Consider the following 23,919-nt stretch of genomic DNA (forward strand, 5'->3'; position numbering starts at 1 on the left):
TTTCTGAATTGATAACAGTAATGCTGTAATTTTGTATAATTTCATGATCATTTTCTCAAAGATGGTGACCTAAAAATTCATTAGGTACTTAGAATATGTAAGGAGGCATGTGTACCTTGCCAATGTTTTGTCAGATACAGTCTGCTGAGGAATTGCCACATTATATAGGTACAGCTTCCACAACATCAGGGTTTTCAGTTCTCTCACTACCACACCTGTTTTTCCTTTGGGCTCATCTTAGATATTCTGTTATTTCTCTTCTTTCATTGTATTTTTAACTGAGTTACCTAACTATAGGAAAACTTTACTGTCAATTTATTTATGAATACTATTTCTGAATCACGCTCTAAGAAATGAGCTAGAAATTATGGGCTCTGAAGCTGTAAATAAACAGCTTAAAAAAGAAAACATTTTCAAAGTCTATAAATGTATACCAATTAGCTAATGTAGTATTTGTGGAGAAACAATTAAACTAGTTTTTTTTTTTAAAAAAAAAAAAAAAGCATTGACCTAATTGCTGTGGAAGAAATATTCATGGATTTCTATTTTTTTTCAAGTTGAAAAGGAAAGTAGCAGTAGCTTTATATGGACAACTCAAAATAAAGTAAAAAAAAAAATTATTTAGCCTACATTCGTACCTCTGAAATATCGTATTTGCCTGAATTAGTGGAATATTTACCAGTATCACTTAGACAAGAAACTTAAATAAAGCTGCTTCCTTAGCAGCTCCAAAATACAGAAACATCAGTTGACTCTAGGCATCTTTTGTCGCAAAAATTCATCTTTAGCACTTCCTGGCTGCTCTTACTAACTTTAATTATTTTCAATCAGTCTTTATATCTCATTTGGTACCTAAGGTCATTTTCATTGATATGTCTATTTAGCACTATGGTAAATGTCTATTTTTTCCCCCAGAGATTTTCATCTTTGATTTTGTTGTTCTTTTTCAAGATGCAAAGTAATTTTTCAGTTGAGGGACATATTACTGAAGGGGATCTACAGGATCAGTCCTGAAAGTAGTGTCAGGAAGTACTACTTTGTAATTCCTTCACATACCAGTCCAGTTCCATCTCAGCACTACTTCAATTGAAAGCCTGCTGCTGAACTGCACGTTGCCAGAGATTTCCTTTTAGTTTTCAGCCTAAAATTTATTCATGGTCAAGTGCATCCATTCGCTATGTAAACACTGTCCATGGTCTATTCATAAATATAATTAAGCATATTTTTGCTTTGTTAAGGTCAACTAGCCATGCTGTTTTAACCTTTACTCATGTGGCATTTCCTCAGCCTCCCAATAGTAAACACTTTCCACTCTCCAGTAATCCAAATTGGATTGCACTAGAAACTATAAAATGCTATTAAATATTCTTTTTATTTGGAAACAATCTCTTGTCATCTTACATATTATATGTATCTATATATACAACCATCAAATCTATTAATTTATTTGTAAAATTATTTTATAAATTATCTCTCTTCTTAATGAGAGCTGACTGGCAAGAGATTTCAAAATAGTAAGAAGTACTAATAATCTTATGACATGCATAAAAGTTCATCCTTGTATAGTTTCTTGTAACCTACTATTTTTGGGTAAGCTGTTAGATTTTTTTAAAGTACTCCAGACTGACAGGTTCTATAAATGGGATAACCTGAAGTATTTTACTTAAAAGTAATTACAGTCAATGCCAAAATGCTAAGTGGCCATCCATAATACCCTAAATCCTGAATTATTTTCAGAAGAGAAACAGAAAATAAAATAGTGTCAGAGGGTAAATGTAAGCAATTTAGCCACTGAAATAATCCTGCTGCTACTGACTGTTCACAAAGCTGAGCAGCACTGTGCCCTACGCAACTGCTGTACTACACAAGCCTTTTAAAATTCAATGAAACTCTGGATACCTTTTCCTTCTTTTGTGGATTTTGTGTTCTTGGTTTTTTCAATCAAAGGCAATGTCCAGAAATTACCACTACTAAAGAATCTGTTCATGGCATTGTTTACAAAAGCTCCTAAGAGACAGTGACTACTTGATTGTTGAATGTAACCTTTATTTTATTAATGATGAGAAGTAATCAATGGAATGCTAAAAAAAACCCCAAACTTGTAAAGAAATCTAGTCTGAAATCTGAATCTGTTCTTTGAAGCAAGTTCAGTGGTCACGGTAACACCAGATGAAAGTGGACTCTTGCCCATTGTGAAACAGGCATGGCTCTTCTAAAAAGGTCACAAACTTTTCAAATATAGGCACCATGTTTCAAATTTTGCACATACAAAATATGTTCATGTCACTCAAATTACACAATGTGGCAGTGTTATAAGTCTGAACATTATTGTCAATTAATGGCGGAGAAAAGAGCCCAGAGCTCACGTAAGACTAATGACCGGGACAACTCCTGAAAAGAGACAAGAAGTATAAAACAACAGTTTTCCTGTTGTACGTGGGTTTGTGTGTGCATGTGTGAGAGTGCATATAACAAAAATGTTTAAGAGTAAGTTCAGACAATAGCTCATCCACTTCTTCTCAGCTTCTTGTCCAGTTTCATTGCAAAGGCTTTGATTTTAACCGCATGATAAAATGCAAATTCGAATCCCATAGAAACCAATAGTTAGTGTGTTGTTGACTGGTTTGAACCAATCAAAACTGAGTTTTCTTATAATAATTGCTGAATGTCTTCCTTTTAATCTACTTGTCAGCCTCTGGGTATGTAGGATACTTGACTGTCTCAATTTTCTCCTTAACTTTATAGGATGGGTACAGGCCTGTTCTTCCTAATTTCCTATTGATGCCTTTTGAATAACCATCCCAGTGGTTTCCAGCTACTCCAATTATATCTCCAGGTTCCATAGGAATTTCATCAGCAGTTCGTGGATGATGAGCATAAATAGCAATCTGGTTGTGAGCATTCTGTCCCCCAAAGTAGTAGATATCGTCCAAAGAATGGAAATACGCCGAAGCATCTGGATGCAGCGTCTGCATAATTTCATAGGCAACTCGACAAACCTTAGAAATAAAAACAGAAGTCATTAATACTGTGTGTGACTGAAATATACCACAAAAATCAACAACCAATGTATAATAACACTTCTCAAGAATGTCAGGGTCTGGAATGTCTGGGCTAAAAAAAAACAATTAATCAACCAAACAACAAAAATAGCCCCCAAAAAACTAAGTGAAACCAAACAAAAAATCCCACCAAAAAAAACCCCCACAGAATCCCTGCATATTTGCTACTAAAAAGCATGAAATTTTGTAGAATCTTAAGCAGACCTCTGGTGATCAGATTTGGCAAACAAATAAATAAATAAATAGATAGATAAATAATTAGCACAGTCTACTTCACTATAAAATGAAAACATCTATATGAACACTGGCAACTCTGCTTTTTAAAATTAATGATCTGTAACCAATCAAATGTAAAAGCAAGTAAATTTTCTTTTTCTACTACTACCACAAAAAGTGTATTTTACTTCCCTTTGAGCCTTTAGAATTTACATTTTCAAATTTATCCTGCAATAATAGGCCTTGCATTAACTTTTCTAAAGGAAGTTCCAATTTTCACAACCAAGGAGTTCCACAAGTCCAAGGCTTTAAAATGCTGTTTATATTAGAACACTGATAGAATTGCTGGCAACTTAGAAGACAAGTAAATGAAACTGAATTCCATCAAGACAGTAATTATGTCAGTGAGAATAAAGATGCATTTTTACTTGTCATTGTACACCATTTTATGAAGGGAATTTTCTTCAGACTGAACACATGTTCCCTCATCAGAATTATGTTGCATTTCTGAGTTACCAGAAACACAAGAGCATACTACTATATTTAAAAAAGCTTTTTCAACAATGGCTAGAAGGCTCTTCTCTGTCAGGAGTCTGACTTAGCTGCTGTGGGTTTTCTGATCCCATTATCATATCTTTCTCTAATTTCGTGTAAGTTTGATAAAAGCTGATTAACAATATAGCAGATTTCTTCGACAAAAAGAAGCATTTGAGCTTTCTCATAATTTTCAGTCTATGTTAATATAGTAAAGCTTGATTTTACTTTTATTTTCTCCCTTTGAAGATACAGTGAATAGAACTTTGATCAGTCATATGAGACATATTTGTACTTCCTTAACTCCTTTGAGAGAGGCATTTGCTTTAAAAATGTAATAGATTTCCTTTTATCTCTCTGCATCTGAACTTTAAAATAACTTTTGAGAAGTACCTTTCAGAAGATTAGGCTGAAGTTAATTATTTCAAAGTACCTGTTACACATCATAATATAAAAACAAGTTTGATTACCCATATATTTTGCAAATACCCTTTGCAAAAGGCTATTTATTTTATATCCTCTGTGACTGTTTTTGTTTTGTTCTCTGCATGTGTGTGTACCCCAGGAAGTAGAAATACATAATACACAGTATAAAGATTTTACATCTTTTCAGTAGAAATGCTTTAAGCAAGCGTGTCCTGCATATCTGACACAGAACACTCACCACCTTCTCTCAGCAATTGTTTTCTTTGCAGCACCAAACCTGGGTGACTAAACTGTAAACTGTGAGGACAACAGGCAGAACATCCACATGCAGAAACATAGCTGAAGCCAGACTCCCATTTTTTATTCCCAGATCCCATGTTCTGCAGCCTGTATACTTACTTGTACAATGAAAAATACAAAGACTAATAAATTCTGGAAGGAAATGAAGTTATGTCAGTCAGAGAGAGCTATGATTTCATCTACATGAAGAATGACAAGACAAAAAAAATTCTTTGTTCTAATGTGTAATCTTAATTCTCTACCTACTGTGTTATGATTTGTGTAACTCCCATGTGGTTTTCCTATAAAATTAAATTAATCTATTCAATTAATGTGACATTACTGAAATATAGTACCAAGGTAGGTTGTTTCCCTTGACTCTCCATTACATGACAGGACTACCTCCTTAACAACAGAATTTTAAGGAAATACCTATTCTTCAATTTCTACCAATGTTCTTTTAGTTAATTAATTTTAATTCATTAATTCCCAATTAATACAGGGGAATTCTTGATTCTATTCACATATACCAACATTTTTTCTTAATACCTCTGTAATGAAGTTCAGAATCTTTTTGGAAAAATGGAAAAAATAGTCAGCATGAATTGATTAATGAGAAAGTCCAAAACCACAATAGAAATAAATAAGAATACATTTTAAACCTTATTTTCTCTTCACACCTATTGGACAAAAGATGGCCATTAACTGCCTTATTTTGCTTACCTTCAATGCCAAAGTAAATATCAAATAGTTTATTTAATTCATGAAAGGACAAGGATAGCAATTCAAATGTTAGAGATAAGAGAATCAAATTTAAAACTCCTTGAAAGGAAACTTTATGAATAGTGGGAAAACTTGTAACATTAGAAAAGCCCAATATATGAAGATTCTGTAGAGATCCATATCGTTACATGCCCAGAAAAACTTGTATAAAACTATTTTTGAGGAGTTTGAATTATTACAGCACAATAAATTGCCTAGAATAAATTAACTACTGGACCAAATTCATAGTCCAGCTATTGACAGTAACACTGTAATACTGGATCTCCTATACTTTAGTAGAATTGCCAAATGCATGGCATAACCAAATACGTTATCCAATAAACAAGTCTATTGCCAAATGCATGGTGAAAGAGAATGAGAGTGGAGCTCAAAACACCATGTACCTCAAAGGGGGTTCTGTCAGGTACCCTGCAGAGGTCCTGATCAACCTGTATCATATCACCTTAACTGTGTTGATGTATTTTAAACATATATTCTTCTTTCAGAATGACTCTAACACTTAAAATTCGATTACAAAATATTCTGGCCAAGCCATTTGCAGCTATATTTAAATTACATTTATACGCAGAGTTTTATTTAAAGCAAACGTTTATCACTTTTAACACAGATATCTGAATATAACAATAGCAGAAAATGTTACATTTGAAACATACAGCTGTAGGTTTTGTTTCTTTCTCTGTGATATGCATTCAGAGGATGTGCTTCAGCTAAATCAAACATTATTATTAAAGTGGATGGCTCCTCACAGCTCTTCTAAGTGAGGATTTTTACTTTGGATTTTACTCAGGTCCTTGGTCTGAAGCAGCCTGTATTAATAACCTTCTAAATATGCTATAAAATGTCATCTCTCTCCCATCTCTTACAGGATATGGTGAATAGTAAATAAAGTGTATGCACAAGCATGATTGAGGGATAAGAGGCTTTTCTATACTTTTTGTAGCTTTGCTGTCTTCTTCCTACAGCAATTTTATTAAGAATGGTGCCTGTCAAGGTCAATATATCACTGTATTGACCATCTATTAATATTAATATTGTTCTTGTTCTCTATTTGTCATTACAGTGCAGCAGAAAATTTACATTTGAGGCTGTGGAAAACATTTAGTTTTTAAGTGAATTTTAACTTTTGAGTTTAGTATCCACTTCCATGTAACAGTACAATCATGTGTGATTGTGTCACCTAAGAGAATAACGACAACAGCAAGTAAAAACCACTCAATCTGATAGAAATCATATCTTGCCATATGTGAATTAGGTGGATCAGCACATTAGCCACATTAGCTTGGTAACTTTTTGCTGTGCTTTTTATCTTAAAACAAATTTTTATAAAGAGAAGCATGAAGAAAATTAAGATTTAGAACTGGTGCATATAATCAACATTGTCTCTGCATTGCACATTACCTGGGATGAAAACGTACAGACCAGGAAGTCTGCCTGAGACAAGAAGTGAATGTCCAGAATGACACCTCTTAGGGAGTTTTCAGTGTATCGGTTATGGAGTCCTGCTGACCAGGATATGGAGTTATCACTGATAAATTCATAATTTGGATACCTGTGAAAATACAATACACAGTTAATAGCATTTTTCTGTTTATCTTTTTTTAAGAAGCATTATCTCTACTGCAAGATAGGGCTGTTAATTCATTTTAAGTGAGTCTCTGCTTTACAGGAAATTAATTACAATTTTGCTGAACCCTCTGGAATGTCACCGCTGCCTCCAAGCACACCCTCTCTTTATCTAGAAAAAATAATTAAATAAAAAGATCCTGTATATCTGTCAGATATATAACAAAGCAGAAGTGAAAGACACATCAGGAAGTATATACCACATTCTGTGAATGATGCTGATTTTAGATTAAATATACTCAGACCACCAAGTCTTCTCTATTGCTAAATAGGATATGGGATTCTGACGTTACTAGGCTGCACTTACTACCATACTATGAGATACTGACTGGGACACTGTGCAAAAAAAGCCAGTCACCTGTGAAAGGGACATATTAAATAAATACATTTAAACTAATGAAAATAATTAAAAAGGTCTTTCACAGTTCTTAAGGCCGTATGGAGAACAAATTTTGCAATTCACTGGTCAAAAGGAAATAGATTTAAAATTCCATGGCAATACACTTTTCTTGACTTATTACAAAAAAAATTAGTACTATTGTAAGTCAAAAAAATTTTTTTGAAATAGGAAACATTAGTTTATATCATATTAAAATAGATTATTTTCTCACGTAACAATAACTTGAAAATTTTTTTAAATCCTTTTTTTTCCGCTCTTATGGGAACAGGAAAACAAGAAATCAAAAGAAAGTGGGGAAGAGAGATAGAGAGAGTTAAAAATCTTTCCTCCCTGCACCTAGCAGCCTCAGAGAAGGGTACAAATCAAGCACAGTTATGGGACTGTTTCAAGTTTCCATTGGTTTCAGAAGCTGATCAACTTGTTGTGTAACTACAGCTTATCATGGCAGGTGCAAATCAAGGTGAATCCCAGGCTCCTGTTCTCAATTGCTAGGCCTGTGGAAGGGTCCACAACAGGCACTGAAAATTTTCTTCCCTCTGAAAGAAGATTGTGAGTGCATGTGTAAACAGATTGAGTAAGAAATAACGCGTTTTCTCAGGTCTTGCTCTAAAAAAAGTTGGAAAATATATGAGCTGTTCATCAAATTCTAGTACTTTGAAAGACTGCTGAATTCTATACATCAAACACACTATGACTTGGGGTGTGGGAAGGGTTAGTCAAACAGGAGATAGTAGAAAGGGAGAAAAGACATTAACCTGCTATTGTGGAAGAAAATAAACAGTAAAAAAAGGAGAAAAAAAGAAAATACAGATGACTTTACAGGAAAACATTCTGGAAGGAAGAACGTGATTTGTTGAATTTTTGTGCTCATGTACAAAAAAAGGATACCTAAATAGGTTCATATGCAAATCAGAAATATATTCAATATGGTCTCTTTAAGAATTTATGTATATATCATCTGTATTATTTTGAATACCTTAAAGAGTGAGGATAGACTCTAAGTAGTATTATGGACTAAAAATACATGTACTAGACATTCAAAAATTTGCATGTGAAAATGATTAAATCAGCCAAAGAAAAAGCAATTTACACCATCCCTAACACATCACTTACGCAAGATAAATACCACGACCTCTGCTTACCAGAAGCTGTCAAATGCTTTAATCCCCTGAACATTATAGTTGTTGAACTCTCAACCCTGCTACTCTCTACTAAAATTGTTCTACATGATCCCATCTCTGAAAATATATCACTTCTTTCCTTCTTTCGGAAATAGAACACAAACACTCTACAAACTGTTGGTAGTGTCTGCACTATCTTTACTACTGTACTTGCAGTTGGTAGACATCTGACTGCAAGGGAAGTTTCTGAAACTTAAGTCAAAACATTTCTGTTTTTATGACTATGATTAGTTTAAATACTTTTCTTGCTAGAAACAACATGCCTATTCATGTGAATGTTGGCTAAATTTTCTTTACTTAAATGCCAACGCTGTTTGACAGCCAGTCAGTCTCTTGTAGAGAGATACAGTACCTAGGACTTACTAATATTATTGCACCAAATAATGAATGCAACATAAGCTACTGCAATGTGACAGCTGTTTCTATCAAAGCTTGGTAGCTCAATGTGACTAGAACATTTTTGTCAGCAGCGTAAAACAATTTATATTTGATTTCACAAGAAGAGAAAGAAAAGCTTCTTTCCTGCCAAAACATGACCTTAACCTGCCTTCAGAAGCTATTAAATGCCCAAACATCAAATTGCATCCTGCCTTGTGTGAAATCACAAGAAGTTTCAAATGCCTTCTACTCAAGGCATCTGAAGCTGCAAGCAACAGTAGGGTGCCAGCAAGGTAGGAAATTATGTTTCAGTGTAAGCTGTGACCTGAAAACCCAGCAGTAACGCAAAAAAAATTCTTCAATACTTACAGATTCTATGCCTTTTATGAAGAAAACATGAAATTAATGCTGTATGACTGAGCTGTATCTTACCATATTAAAGCAAAATTGTGAATTGGAATGGACTTGAGCTGTAATTCTTAATAAAACTTGGTATTGTTTTACTGAATAAGCTACAGTTAGTTTTTGTTGCTATTAAAAACTTGAGATGATAGGTTTACACAGGTAGAGCATCCCATTATTATTCACGAAAAATGCTAAGGTTTGAAAGTTAAACAAGAAAAAAAGAAAAATGCATAACTAAGACTGTTACATCAATATTGAATTCTGTTATGTTACAAACAATACTTAGAGTTATTTAGGACAATATAATGAATTAAATATTATAACCTCAACTTTGTATTACCTGTCTTTTCACTGTTTAGATTTGCACTTTAAATGCTATAATTGTTTTTGCTATTGTTCTTGCCTTTACACACACAAAAAAGAATTAGGTTGCCATCACCTGGAGCTGAGTATGTTCATTTAGTTTTCACAAAACACCATAATTCTACACAGCAGCCTTTTATAAATATGAAAGAAAAACAGAAACAGCACAGTTGAAATAGACAGGTTTTCAATGCTGTAGAGAATTATTCTACTACAAAATAACATTTTCTCCTTACCTTGCATATGCCAAAGAAAATCTGTTATGTAGTATGTTATCTTACATATTTTTCCAATAACGTCACCAGCAATAGAACAGTTCAAAAATTTTCCACTACTGAGTTGCTTTTATTTTAGAAAGTATTAATCAGTTAATTAGAAGTATTAATTTACAAGGAAATACAGGCCATCTAGGAGTAAATGAGTGTTTACTGTGTACCCATGTTCAAGAGAGCTAGAAAAGGTTACAAGGTAAAAAAAAGGGACATAGACACTGTAATAAGTTGAGAATCCCTATATTTAATAACAAAATTATTCAACATGTAGGATGAAAGTCTTCTATGTTATCACTATAGAAGTCCTTCTGAAAGAGGGAAGAGCTGCATCATATGCTTTTCAACGCACTTACAAAAATTCCTCTGGCAACTGCTCACATTTTTTGGACGGGTTTTATATACTTCTTAATATATTAACCAGGTTTTACAATATTTCTAAACAGTTTCTTTTTAATATGTATGTTCAATAATAAATGTTGTGTGCTTATTATTTATATTTACATTCTTTATATGTACATTATTTTTATTTACCTTCCTTCTACAGCATTGATTGGTTTTTACATAGTCATAGGCATCTTGCTCAGCTCTTCTAGATATTTAACATTAAGCTTTGAAAAGTATACTTGGGAGAAAAAAATCCCAAAAAGGCATATCTGAGAGAAAAATCAAAATCACTGGAAAATTAAATGCAGTCTTAACTGAATAAAGGATTAAAAAAATTATACTAGAACTTGTGGTGTACAATAGTTAGAAATTGTTAAGCTAACCGGAAGGAAGGAACTGTAATATAAACATAATTCATCTTACTTGGATTTTGCCTCTTGCAACAAGGAAGGGTCATCTGTAGCCAAATACACTCTTTTTTTATCAACATGCATCCTCCGAGCAAGAAGCTCAAAGCGCTCTTCCACGTGTACCATGTACTCTTCAATGGGGTGAAACGCTGCCTCGGTCCCCACTTTGTCTGTCCTTCGGACGTGAACACTGGAAAAAGGGAAAAACTAGGAATTATATTTACAAATACTATACATAACTTCAGCAAATGAAATTTTAGACTGAATAAATACATAACATAATGAGGGATTAAAACTCATCCATGTCCATCATGACACACTGACAATATGAAGTCTCTTCTCAAAAGCAAATATAATAATCTGACAAGGAAGGCAACGGGTAACTGAAATAAAGGAATGAAAGACATTGAATTATAACATATAAGGTGGCATTCCTTTTGTGCACAAGGTTAAGTTATCTACTGTAGAGAGATAATGATTGATCAATACAGGTCAAAAGGAAAATAGGAATATTTGCATCATATAATGCATAGTTTGGATTAAGGTAGTTACAAATGCATTTTTTGACCTCCTTGAAAGGTAACAAGTCTCCAGACACAGCAGCAGTGAGGTGCCCTACTGGCTCAAGGTCAAAAGCCAACTAACATTTGGACAACCTACTGTGTACTCCTAGAAAAAGAAAGTTTAAGGGCTGAAGGAAATTCTGGCAAAGGAAGAAGACTAGCACAGCAGCAGCTACATTTTTCAGACTACATGATGGAAAAACCTTTCTCCCACAAGCTGCTTTTTACTGCTTTTCTTCCTTCTCCCCATATCTCTCCACAAAGACCTTTCCAATTCATCATTATAGCTGAGAAACAACAACTTCAAAAACACCAGCAGGGAAAGGAAAGGCACACAGCATGTTCACATGTAGCCAGTGATAAAATTAGTTGTGAATTGTGGCACGTAAATTACAGGCTTAGCCTTTTTTCCTCAATGTAAAAGCTACAGGCATTGGAAAGAAGACACAGACGGTAAAGTGCCTGGAATGTAAGATGTAAAGCAATTACATTAATGAAATTTTGTATTACCAGATGTGGAAGGACATGTTAAAAAAACATCTATTGAGCTGCCTTTTATATATCTGTCCAACTGCAGGTAGACTAGTGTGCTGAAGAAGTACTTGTAATCAACTTGTATTATGCCCAGTTAAAAAATAAGAGCTTCATCTAGAAATCACCCTCTCTCCCCACAAAATACTTAGAGACTCTGATTAGCATCATAAAACAATTTTTCCTGAACAGGAATCACTACATACACATATTAAAGGACAGACAGTTAAAAACAAAACTAAATACCCACCCGATCACTGGATGTTTGAAACCAAGTTTCCTTGTGGCTTCCTCTATTTCTTTTTCTAGCCAAGGCTGCGGACGAATCAAGTATTTCACAAACTGTGAGACCCACCACACTGCAGGATCACCATGTACACGAATTAGTCTATCAGCCAAGTCTTCAGGGACAGCCAAGGGCAAATAGGGTGGCCGTGGGTGTAAGCTGTCAACAATGGGAAGTTCCACCACCTGAACATCCTTATCATTAGCCTCACCTGTTTTAAAATACATATTAAGATTAGTCAAGTAGTTTACTTTATTAATAAGCTTTACCATTGGCAAAAAATATCCCAAACACATCAATACACCTGTATCTTCAATTTCAAAAGGACGACCTAAACCTTGCTCTACTTTTTCAAAAACAGCATTAAAAAATCTAATAAAAATCATAATTTTAAATTAGATTTATATACAAGCTGTATCTAACAATGACCTCAAGTAGAACAAAATTGAAGGTTCTTGAATTCTTAGCAGCTGGCAGTTAATAAAATATAAAATGTGTTCCTGCTTATATATTGATACCTTCTTATATACAACTATACCACTACTGTGTGCAAAGTCTTATCTGGTTATCTAAAATGTCTAAAATTCAGTTACTTGTTTAAAAATTAAACAAATATTTTAAGGCATAGGAAATCGTTAAAAAAATAACTACAGCTCTGCTGCTATTTTGACCCCCTTTTATTGCAATAAATTTCAGACATCATTATAACCACTGAATTAGCTATTCTGTTGTTAGAAGAGGAGAAAGACAATTCCTGTCTTCAAGAACTTAAACTACAAAGTAGTAAATTAAATAACTATAAAGTAGTAAATTAAATAGACCACAGAAAACACAAGTACTGTATAAGCATGTGATGTACAGACAGGTAAGAATTTGTTATGTTTTAAATATTAACTACAGTAGAATATACAGATGGTTTAGATGGGATTTTAATTCAAAGCTAAATAGCCACCAAACATATTTTAAGAGTTTTTAAAAATTACACAAACACAACAGTCTCCATAACTGATAATTCAAAGCTACGTTCATATACTGAAATAAATTATAATACATGACAAGATTAAAAAAAAGCATTACATTTTTAAAGCATTGAACATTTCAGCTAATATTTCTAGTGTGCCCATTTTCTCCAAAATAATGTTTCCATTGTCTGCAGTATTTACTAGCAAAGATGGTTAGTTCTCCCTTTAGTGCTTACCAGCCAGGAAAAAAAAACTGCTTTAAATATAAGCAAATCAAACTCATAACTTTTGATGACTAAGTAAATCTTAATGCTGAAAAAATCAATTCAAGGAAGGAATAATTAAGAGTTTAAGAACAGTTAAAGATCACAAAGGTTAGAACACTTTTGCAAGGCTAGTCAAAATTCTGCAGTAACTCTCTGAGATATGGTTATTTAAATAAGGAATGTTTGTTATGATTCAGGTAGATTTTCAATTCATTTTTACCAGATTTGTAAATCCATCTTCTAAAATGTATCTGTATGTCAGTACTTCATCACTGCACTGTATACCATCACTCCAAGGGATTCTTTAGAAGAACTTCCTATACTACAGGTATGGATGATTCTTTATATTTCAAGAAGCCAGTTCATTTTTTTTTTTGCCATCTATTAAATCACACTCACAGGATTTAATAAAAGTTCATAAATTCAGCAAAAATATTGAGCATTTAAATCTTCTTATAATATGATGGATAATACTTTATTATTACGACTTCAGAAATCTGCAATAAAGAAAAGCAGCGTGAAGCCAGAGAAGTGCTAAATCTGGTGCAGATGCGAAGTATCAGGCAGAAGTTTAGACAATAAATGTTTAGCTTGAGAATGGTATGAAAGAGTTCTTGAGGTTCCATGACCTTTTTCCCCTCAGCCGAGAATGGGAGAAGAAGCAGAGTGGCAAATAAAACAATAGAAGTCTTAGCCAAGGCAAGAAAGAAAATACTTCAATCTTAAGTTACAGAAGGAAATTTGCTGAAAATCTTTTGAGGGGAAAAAAGCAGGTAATGTGAATTTGCATATAAAAGGTAGATTTTTTAAGTACAGCATCACTGACAAGCTTTAAAACTTTGTAAACAGTCATTTGTAAAGTCTTGCTATTGATAAAGCTGATCAAGCAATCTGACCTACTATTTGACATACCTGCCCTGAAAAGCACTCAATACATTGTTCTGTCCTATTTAAAGGATCAGTGTTCTTAAGGTTTTGAAGAAAATGAGATTGGCCAGAAATAACTAGGAAAACTCTCAGCATATATAGCAAACTATATTAAAGTATACCAAAATCACAGAATATCAAAGAAGATTGTGAAAAAGAATCAGATTTCAGCTTTCAACTCTGTGTGATATGTTGTTTGAATAGTAATGAAGTTGCAAATGTATTCCATTAAGGAAAAACAATTTGATTGTTGAAAACTACTAGGTCAAGTGTTGTCTTTAAAAAGAATTACTAATCAAATCATAAATTTGGTCATGGCTATTTCAATGATGTTGCACCACGTTAATTGCTTACGTACAATTATCATCTGCTGATGTATACGTGTAGATATGTGTACAATTGGAAACCTTATGGCAACTCTCTAGATTGTATTACCTATATGATCATATCTGAATGAAGGAAAAACTCCCTATCAGTCTTCATTCACTTTTAGAAGTATGAGATAGTAGATACAGCACAAGGAAAACTTAGAGCAACTGTTTGCTTTTGCACTGGATAAAACCAGTGTAGAGTAACTCTTTAGTAGCCCTGAAGGAGTAAACAGTCCCGCAACAGCCACACAGGCAAGAGACAGCATTCTTACCTGATCACTTTTTTTTTTCGTGCAATATTTCCTAATAGGCAATGAGCTTGTCCTACTTTCAACAGGCATAGTTTAAAAAACTGCTATCCTTTTTTGGACAGCAGGATATTGTTTTATTTTACTCAGAAATAAGCTGCAATCAAAATCAATGATACAGGAGTTAACCAAAACTCAGATCAATAGACAAGCAGATATATCAGAAAACAATAAGTCACATCACTGATTCAAATGAATTTTTCAACTGAAGATAATGAAACCAAGTTAAAAACACAGAATGAATTCTTAATCCAGACTTCAGTTGTTAGCTACATTTTCTCTAATTTGTAAAATGTTTGAATTTTTTCTACTTCACAGATGCATTTTGTTAAGTAACAGATAAGTGATAAAAGGTAATAATCCATACTAATGTTTACATATTTTTCTCATGTTGGTAGTTTAAATCACAGCACCATCATGTCAATCAGGTCTGATTCCCTGCTCACTGGTGGTACAATTTTGATATTTGATATAGAATTGTAGAATTATTTAGGTTGACATGAAAGTTATACATAACTTACATGTCAGTAATACTTCAAGTTTCTTCTTATGATGTGATTTATTTCACTTTGACAGTTGTCAAAATTTGTCACTATAATTCTATTTACAGCTTAACTTTTATATGACTCCAGGTGCTATTTTTCAGTTTGGAATAAGATTAAAAAATTGTCCTCCAGAGTTCTGCAACTTAATCCTGATTTGGATTTCATTCAGTGAGTAACCAAAGATTTAGTGTTTTTGCAATAGTCATAAAATACTGCCATATTGAAAACAATAACTCTTAGCATAACAGCATACTCAGGAGGAAGGTCCTGGACAGAAAATTATTTTAATTCAGATGACCTATGCCAGTTGTACCATCTAGCCCTTATTTATTACCAGTTTTTGGATATGTTCATCACTAATACATCAATAACACAGTTTCAATTTTCACAACACACAATGAATACTTTTTAAGTATTGAAATGAGCTCTGTGTGTTATAAAAAGCATAACTTAGCTTCACTGCAGTATCCCAATGTGCCTTAATCACTTTATAGCCCTCGGGACTTATATAATTTTTGTGATTTGGCATAACCTTACCGTCTGAATACTTCTCCAACTTATTCTAATTTAAAGCCCATTTAAAAACTTTTGCTATTTGTATCTTTCTTATCAACTTCTTTTGGAACCATGAAAAATGTTGATTTGACTCAAAAAGACCTTTGGAATTTTGTCATTTTAGGTAAGCTTACTTCCTGCCATCTGAACATTGGTTCATACCTGCACTTGAATGGGCATTTTCATTGGGTGTTGATTAATTTCTTACCTGAAAGGAGAATGACATTTTACCATGCAATCACTACTATTAGTTAATGTTACCTGAAAACCTGTTTGATCATTCACTCTCCTGATATTTCAAAATTCATCAGCTAACTTTAATTTTTTCAAGAAGTCCTTAAAAGTATGCCACAGAACACCATGCTAAGGACATTCCTGTCTTGTAACTGAGAATTTCAATTTAATTTCAGTTTGTCTTGCTAGAAACATGACTGAATAAACTGATGTAAAAATGTAATAGCTTCCCTGCTTTTCTGTTTCTACAATATACTTAATTAAGTTGATATCAACTTGCATAGACTTATCACAGATCTACTTAACCAAGCTCTACAGCACAAAGACTGACTGCCAATTTGGAACCTTACGCAAGTGAAAAACTCTAAATTCAACTCAGCAGGAGATATGTCAGAGTGCTGGGAAAGCTGTTTGACTAGCACAGGGTATGGTGAGAGGATTGTGCTGAACTCTCTCGAGGCTCCTCAATGTCCTGGTGGTTCCTGTCATGTATTGCAAAGGACAGCAGGTTCAGGGCTTATCCATGATACTTCAGTGCTTTTCACACACAGTAAAAAATGAAAACTGTGCAAAGTTATGTTATGTTATGCTCTTCATGAATATATAGTACCTCACAAGAGCTTTATGCCATGGCTGAATTATAAAATGGAATTGCCATTAGGTAAAAATCATATTTTTCTTTTAAACTAGTCAATGTAAAAAACAATTCATGCATCTAAATGTTTTTTTTTTCCCTAAGTTTTTGCTTTGTACAATTTTAATACAGAAATTTTGAACTTGGTTTCTGAATTATTTCTCACTAGTGTTCCACTTACTAAGTCTTTAATCATCCTTTATGTAATCAAGCCTTTTAAGGCAGACAGGTGTTGAATAAATTTGATGAAATTCTGATTTAAAGAAACTGAATATAGTCCTTTTTTCCCCAGGTTTCACATGCCACATGGATAGTGTTGTCGCATTTGTCATCCCAAGGAGCTGAATCTCGATACCTTCAGGAGTGAATAAACCAAAATGTTTCCAAACATGCCAACATGCCTTCTATTACTTTTCTCAATCCAGCACTTCCAAGGTTTTTTTCCTGCACTCTTTCCTCTCCTCTACAGCACAACTCTTGCAAGTACCCTCAGCTGCTCTCATGTCTCTTACCTCTCTGGGTGCTGTTTGCGTGTTGAAAAGCAGCATCTGTGATCAGTCACTGCCTCTCACTTCCTCACAGACCTGAATGTCGACTTCAGTGGCTCTTTACACACACCCAGTCTACCTATTTTGAGGACTTCTGGGAGACCTTAACAAGACCTATTTATTTTAGTCAAATTTGGCCAAAATTCATCCAATATTCAGGACTCAAACCAAGTTAGGCTTAAGAAGAAAAAGAGCAGATGGAAATGTAAAGCATAATGACAAAACTTTTGCTCTCAGAAAAAACTTGTCTAAAATAAATCTGCAAAGATATTATTTTATCATCTCCCTCCCAAAAAGTAAAACTTTAATGATAGTCTTTTCTGCTCCTGCAAAAACTGCAACTTCCAGAGCTACCGAACTACCAACATGTCTTTGTAACACAAGTGACAGTCTTGCAATAGTATTTATTTTCCCATGTTATTCCGGTTCTTTGATAATCCTACCTATATTCAAAACCATAGCACAAAGATGAACAGTGCTTGCTGTTCTAACAAATTATGAGATTCCAGTAAACATTTCCCCTTTTGACCTGATGGAGGCCTCAACTGAGTGTAACAATTTCTGCATTTGCAATAGCTCTGTCTCTCAAAAAACAAAAGCAGTGGTGCCTTTAGAACCTACATTCCCTTTTCAGCAGCCCAAGTGAGCTGCATTATGAAGACTGCATTACATTTCTGTTTCACTCTATGAAAACTTCTCATCATTTACCAGAAGCTTTGTGCAGCAACTGCCACATCACTTTGAGAGAACATTAAAAAGTAAAGATTTTTCCCATCCTCAATTGTTTAGATACCCAGCATGTCAGCTGGAAAGTTTACAGATGAAGAGACTGCAAAAATGGACTTCACAGAACAGCCAGAAGACCATCAAACTAGGTAGAAATCAAGAAGCCTACTAGCAATTTTTTTTTTCTTTTATCTTTATCTATTCAAACTGCTTTTGAATAATGACCTATTTCATCTAAAGAGCCAATATGAAAGGGGTACCTGTTAAAGTGGAGCTCCAATTCCCTGGCTGCTAGAAAATATCATGAAATATATTTGCAAAGGCAAATACACTTTTACAAATGCAAAAGCGTTTTTCCACATTACCCAAGTCTAGTCATTCAAGTAAACAACTGATGTCTTAAAAGTAAGATCATATTTAAGGATAGTTGAAATTACTCAGTAACACATAAAAAATATCATTACAGTTATATTGAGGAAAACCAGTTTTGGATTTGATTTCAAACAATTGCACTGAAGCTTATTCTCTATTTCAGTCTAATGTTAATTATTATATATTTGAAAATAGTTCCAAATACTTGCTTTGAATATTAGGTTATCTTTCCTGGAAGAGAAAATAGCTTATTTTTACAATAATCCTTCAACAGCTTTTGCATGCATATGTTGACTGGAGATGAACTCAAGCCTGTAACAGGCATGTATAAGCATGTAAGAAACAAGACAACATGCAGACAGTATTTCATATCTTATGACCTAGAAGTTTCCAACAGGTCATGACAATGGAGCTTAATGTTTGCAGCTGCCTGTCCAGGCATCTAATGGAGAAGCACTCCCAGTTTAGACAAGATATTTATTTACTGTCCTTTTGAGATAGTGGTTTATAACTCCCAATCTTGTATTGTTCTAATTTAAACACTTGGAGGACTCCTCTTTCAATGAATTAGTAAAAGTATCTCCATATGCAAGTCCAGATGGAACAGAGCTCTCAAAGTATTTGTAGACAAAAGGACATTTTAGTTGCCCATAAATAAAACAGGAGAGAATAAACCTTCCATGTTGTCTGAGATTCATAGCAGTGAGGCACATGTCACCTTAACAATGCATCTGAAAGAAACAAGGATGCATTCTACTTCATACGGTCTACCAACATGAAAGGAGAAAATCAAGTGTAAGCCTCCAATAATGGAAAAGGAAATTTTTCTTATCTTCAGTCATAGGGGAAAATGTAAGGGAAGCATTAAGAAAGATCACACAGAAATAGAGATGCTTTCTTCATAACTATTACAGTAATAAACTATTATTAAATTGCACATTATTAGAAAATTAAAACCACTACTTTAGTTAAGGGTACTTGCAAAAAAAAATACCTGTTTTGTTCAGATTTGTCGCAGGATTTATGTAATATCAGATAAAGGAAAACATCTTTCCTAAGATTTCTCTACAAAACTTAAGCACAATCACATTTACAGACATGTAGTGCCAAAAATATGGTATTAAAGTAAGTATATTTTTTGCTTTTAATAAAAATATTTATTGTTTCATTTGAAATGCTAAATTAAATTAAATGTTACAATTAATGTGGGTCTCCAAATATGGGTAGGAGATCAGTGCAATAAAAGGCAGCTTTTCTAATTTCATATCTGTTCACAACACTAGAAATAAATCACTGGGCTGAAAGCCTAAATATTAAGAAACAAAAATATAAAATGTAAAAAATTATTTCTGCCTTAAAGGCTTTAGTATAACTTTTAGTTATTTCACATGGTGGAAAAACTTTATTCAGAACCATTTGCCTATAAGAAGCTTTTCAATATGACATTTTAAATCTAGACAAGAGACAGATCTTGAGAATTAGCTGACATTTTAAGGTTCTCTTTTAATTCATTACTCAACCACAAAAAGATAAAACCTTTTAGGCCTTGGTGAAGTTACACTGAAACGAATGAAACACCCAGCCTTGTGCTACTGTAAAGAACTAAGAGCAGCTGCATGAAGAGGAAGAATGGCTACCAAAATAATTGATATATTCCCAAGCACCAGAGCCATAACCCACAGTACTGGCACTGCTCTGGGATATCTCCCACCTGGAAATGGCAGTAGTTGTTTTCAAGAGGTAGGAAAGGTTTGGATGACTTGAATTCAACTCCACACCTGCCAGCTCAGGTTACCCTTGTTTAAAGGTTACTTAAAAATAGGTAATAACCAGTGTAATACATTAGAAAGTTATTCAAAACTTGAATGCAGGTTCTAATTCCCCAAAAACCTAACAATGCTTCAGTTTGGATTGAAATTTATGCAGCCAAACAAAAACTCAGATTAACATTTCAAACTTTGCAGTCTGAGACCTAACTTACTTAGTTTAACTCATGCCATCGCATCATATTAAAAAAAAAAACAATAATTATTCTTTTAATTTGAGTACAAAACACATTATTTTTCCCCACTGTGCACGGTTCAGTACAACTTTTCATGTAAAAAGTTTTTTGAAAAAAGCTTTTCAAAATAAAAATCAAATAAACTCTAATATTGAGCCAATTTTTAGCTCTTTTACTTATTAAACAATCCTTAGAAGGATGACAGTTAAGCAAAAACATTTTTTCCAGTTTGTAATGGACATTTTGTTTACTAATTTGTAATTTTTCATCCATGACTTAAAGCTCATGACGAAAGTCTGCAATTAACCACTAACCTTCAGGTACTAGTTTTGCTACTACATTGTGGGGGGCAACATCAATCTGTTAGGAAAAAGGGAAAGACATGCTTCAAAGTGTAGTAATTCATATGAACAGCTTAAGATCTGTGATTTAATATGAGATTGATTATTCCTACCACTGAACAGAACAAAGCCAAGAATTCTTTTCCCCACCTCCATGCAATCTTTGGATTTCTAAGTTTTCAGCTTCCCGTTATCAAGAAATGTAGGGAAAGAAGCCCCTGCTATTTGGAAAGTAATTATCTTCAGCCAGGGCACATTTAGGTTACCTTCTTTCATTTCAATACAGTTAAAGAATTCTCAGGGAAAATAGTTGCTAATCTGCTTATGGTCCTACCCATGCAAGGAACTATTATCAAACACTCAATGACAGAAAGAGAACTCACTGTATACAAGCCCAATGCTTCTGCTTCTTGAGCATTTTTTGATAGATAGCACAATTATATACATCAACCCTTAAAGAAATCCAGAAATTCCTACTTCTGCTATCAGAAAATTTACTGGACAATAGCTGTATTTAAATGAAACTATTTCAGATTTATCTCCCATCCTGTTAAGAGATGCCACTGACATGCAAAACAACTTCCAAGAACACCATTCTTTTACCAAAAGCAGATTTGATGCAATTCCTCATATAATTAGATGAGAGCCAGCGGTACATTTAGGCCACATAAATGGCTTAATTAGGATCAACTTGGCATGACTGATTATAGCATGAAAGAACACACAGATGTATTTTGTTACAACCTCCTTAAAATACAAATTAATTTAGTTTAGTATGGCAGATTTGGGACTGCACAAGTGAACTTCATGACACAAGTTGTAAGACAATATTAAAAATATCATTACAAAACAAACAAATTTTAAAAACCTCCATACCCACTCCAAAAACCCAAAGGCAAATATTCTTTTGGTTGAAAATCCCCAAAAGAAATAAAGCTAGTTACAAGAAAAGACTGCATCTCCTGTAATTCCAATATCAGATCATCCATTTTTTTTCTTTTCTGCTTCTGCAGCAGTTGCCATAATAGAGGTCAACAGCAGCAGTGAGTTATTGTTAAAAAGCAGACCTCATCTCTAATTAAAATAATCCAGCCACATCTTTGTCTAAAAGTAGAAATATTTTGCATATAGAAATACCTATAAAATGTGGCAGGACCAGCTTTTAAAACTTGCTTTATTTTAGAACTGAATTATGGTTTTTAATCTCAGACTGTAAGGCAGATTTTTATGTCCTTGAATCAATGTAGGTCTTTCTCAGAATCCTTTCATAAACAATATTCACTTTGAAGATCAGATAACAGAAGTAGACAGTGTCCTGCAGCCTGTCTTTGCTCGGCACAGTGAAAATAACTTCTTGCTATTATTCCGTGACCCTCCACTTAGACATGAACAAGGATCACACATACCTCTCGTAGGCCACTGTACTGCTCTGAAAACTCAGACCTACTTCATTAGAATTCCAAGGTCCTTTAAAAAGAAGTTACCACTTCCCAAATATATTTCTGTGTTTACATAGACAAATGTCTTTACACAGAGTATCTTACAGGGCACCTTGAAGACAAAAAATCTACACAGCATCAGTAGCTTGATTTCAAGATTAACACAATTGAAAAAAGGGAAAATTCAGAGAGGTTGCTGTTCCACTCTGTTCTCTCAAATCACCATTCTCCAGCTTGCTTCATAGAAATGGAACTTCTTTGAATTAAAATGTAACTCATGAAGTCACTGTATAAACACAATGTTAAGAATTAAAACTAGAAATTAATCCATTCTTTCTGCAAATTTTTATAAATAAGAGTGAGATGTGGGAGCAAAACATAATTCATACAATTGCATGCAAGTTAAAGTGGTTTTTTTAGGCCAATACTAAATATTCAGCTATTTCCACAAAAAACTACTGTCAAGGAATATCGAGTTCATAGAGTGAAACTTCTTAATTTATTGCAATTAATTCTGTACAACTTTTTATGGTTTGACTTTGCAATTTTTATTTGGTCCTTTTGATTACTGTTGCCAGATAGACTTTAATAAATTAAACATTCATTTTGTGTACCCACAGTATCCTCATTCTTGAATTATACATATAAACATATTAGCTATTTTAAGTTTGTAGTTCAATTAATACTTAAAAGCTGGCACAACCAACAAATGAAGAGCTCTGCCATTTTCTCCCCTCTGGGTATCCCTTCCTCAAAAGCATTAATTCATCAAACCATAGTTAGAGGCAGCAAAATCAATATTCAAGGATAACTGCAGGAAACTTTGTTTCAGGTTTCCTTTTTCAAGTTATCTTTCATCTTTCTGGTTTTTAGGCCTTATGGGAAGGAGCACATACTGTTATTTAAATCAAGTAGATGACTTCTTTACCTCCACATCCCTTCATTCTCCAGCTTACATGCAGATATGACTTCTAACAGAACATTAATCTGTCCTTCCTATTAATCTGTTTTATTTTTCATTTATGATTTTTTGGTCTGGTTATTTTGTAGACCTTTTTCAATTTATTATTGGAGAATGCCACCATAACATCATAAATCAGCAAGCAAAAAATTGTAAGAAGAGGCTCCATTTCAGCATGCAGCAATGATAATAACATTATAACCTGGCTAACTAATTAATTTAAAGAAAATGAATCAAAAATTTTGTGATAAATATGTCTTCACAAGTTCTCTACGTTTTGGCTCCTATTACTAGTAAATCATTCATGCTTCTTATAAAAATTCCTACCTAAATTATTCATAAACAGTTTGACCATAGATATCAAAGGAAAAACAAACTACAAGCAAGATGCAATTACAGGCAAGATATCATTTTAGAACTAAGAAGAGCATATATACAACGATCTCTCAAGATTTTTTCTCTAGAATGACAGTATGAGTGAAACAAAGGACAAGGAAAACTTATGCCACAGTGTAAAACAACTGTTGTTGTATTTACAGAAGTCTGCAATAGAATTCTCAATCATTTCATATGCTTAAGCCAGAAAAGCTGAACTTGATTCCAGAACTACCACATCAAACACAAAGAACAAC

The 23,919-nt window shown here is 33.6% G+C and overlaps 1 protein-coding gene across 2 annotated transcripts in view; it reads right to left on the minus strand.

Moving 5' to 3' along the window:
• Nucleotides 1-2,029: 2,029 nt before the first annotated feature.
• The window catches only part of FUT8 (fucosyltransferase 8), a 96,995-nt gene continuing 75,105 nt past the window's right edge, over nt 2,030-23,919 (minus strand). For both annotated transcript variants that reach the window (XM_041399065.1, XM_041399058.1), the window contains 4 exons: nt 12,061-12,307; nt 10,730-10,906; nt 6,699-6,849; nt 2,030-2,999 (listed from right to left, as the gene is read on the minus strand). In XM_041399065.1, coding sequence (XP_041254999.1) covers nt 2,682-2,999; nt 6,699-6,849; nt 10,730-10,906; nt 12,061-12,307 — 893 coding nt within the window. In that variant the 3' untranslated portion in view covers nt 2,030-2,681. The remainder of the gene's footprint in view (nt 3,000-6,698; nt 6,850-10,729; nt 10,907-12,060; nt 12,308-23,919) is intronic.

This window comes from Onychostruthus taczanowskii, unplaced genomic scaffold, assembly GCF_017590055.1.
Source record: "Onychostruthus taczanowskii isolate IOZ18803 unplaced genomic scaffold, ASM1759005v1 scaffold1, whole genome shotgun sequence".
NCBI lineage: Eukaryota > Metazoa > Chordata > Aves > Passeriformes > Passeridae > Onychostruthus > Onychostruthus taczanowskii.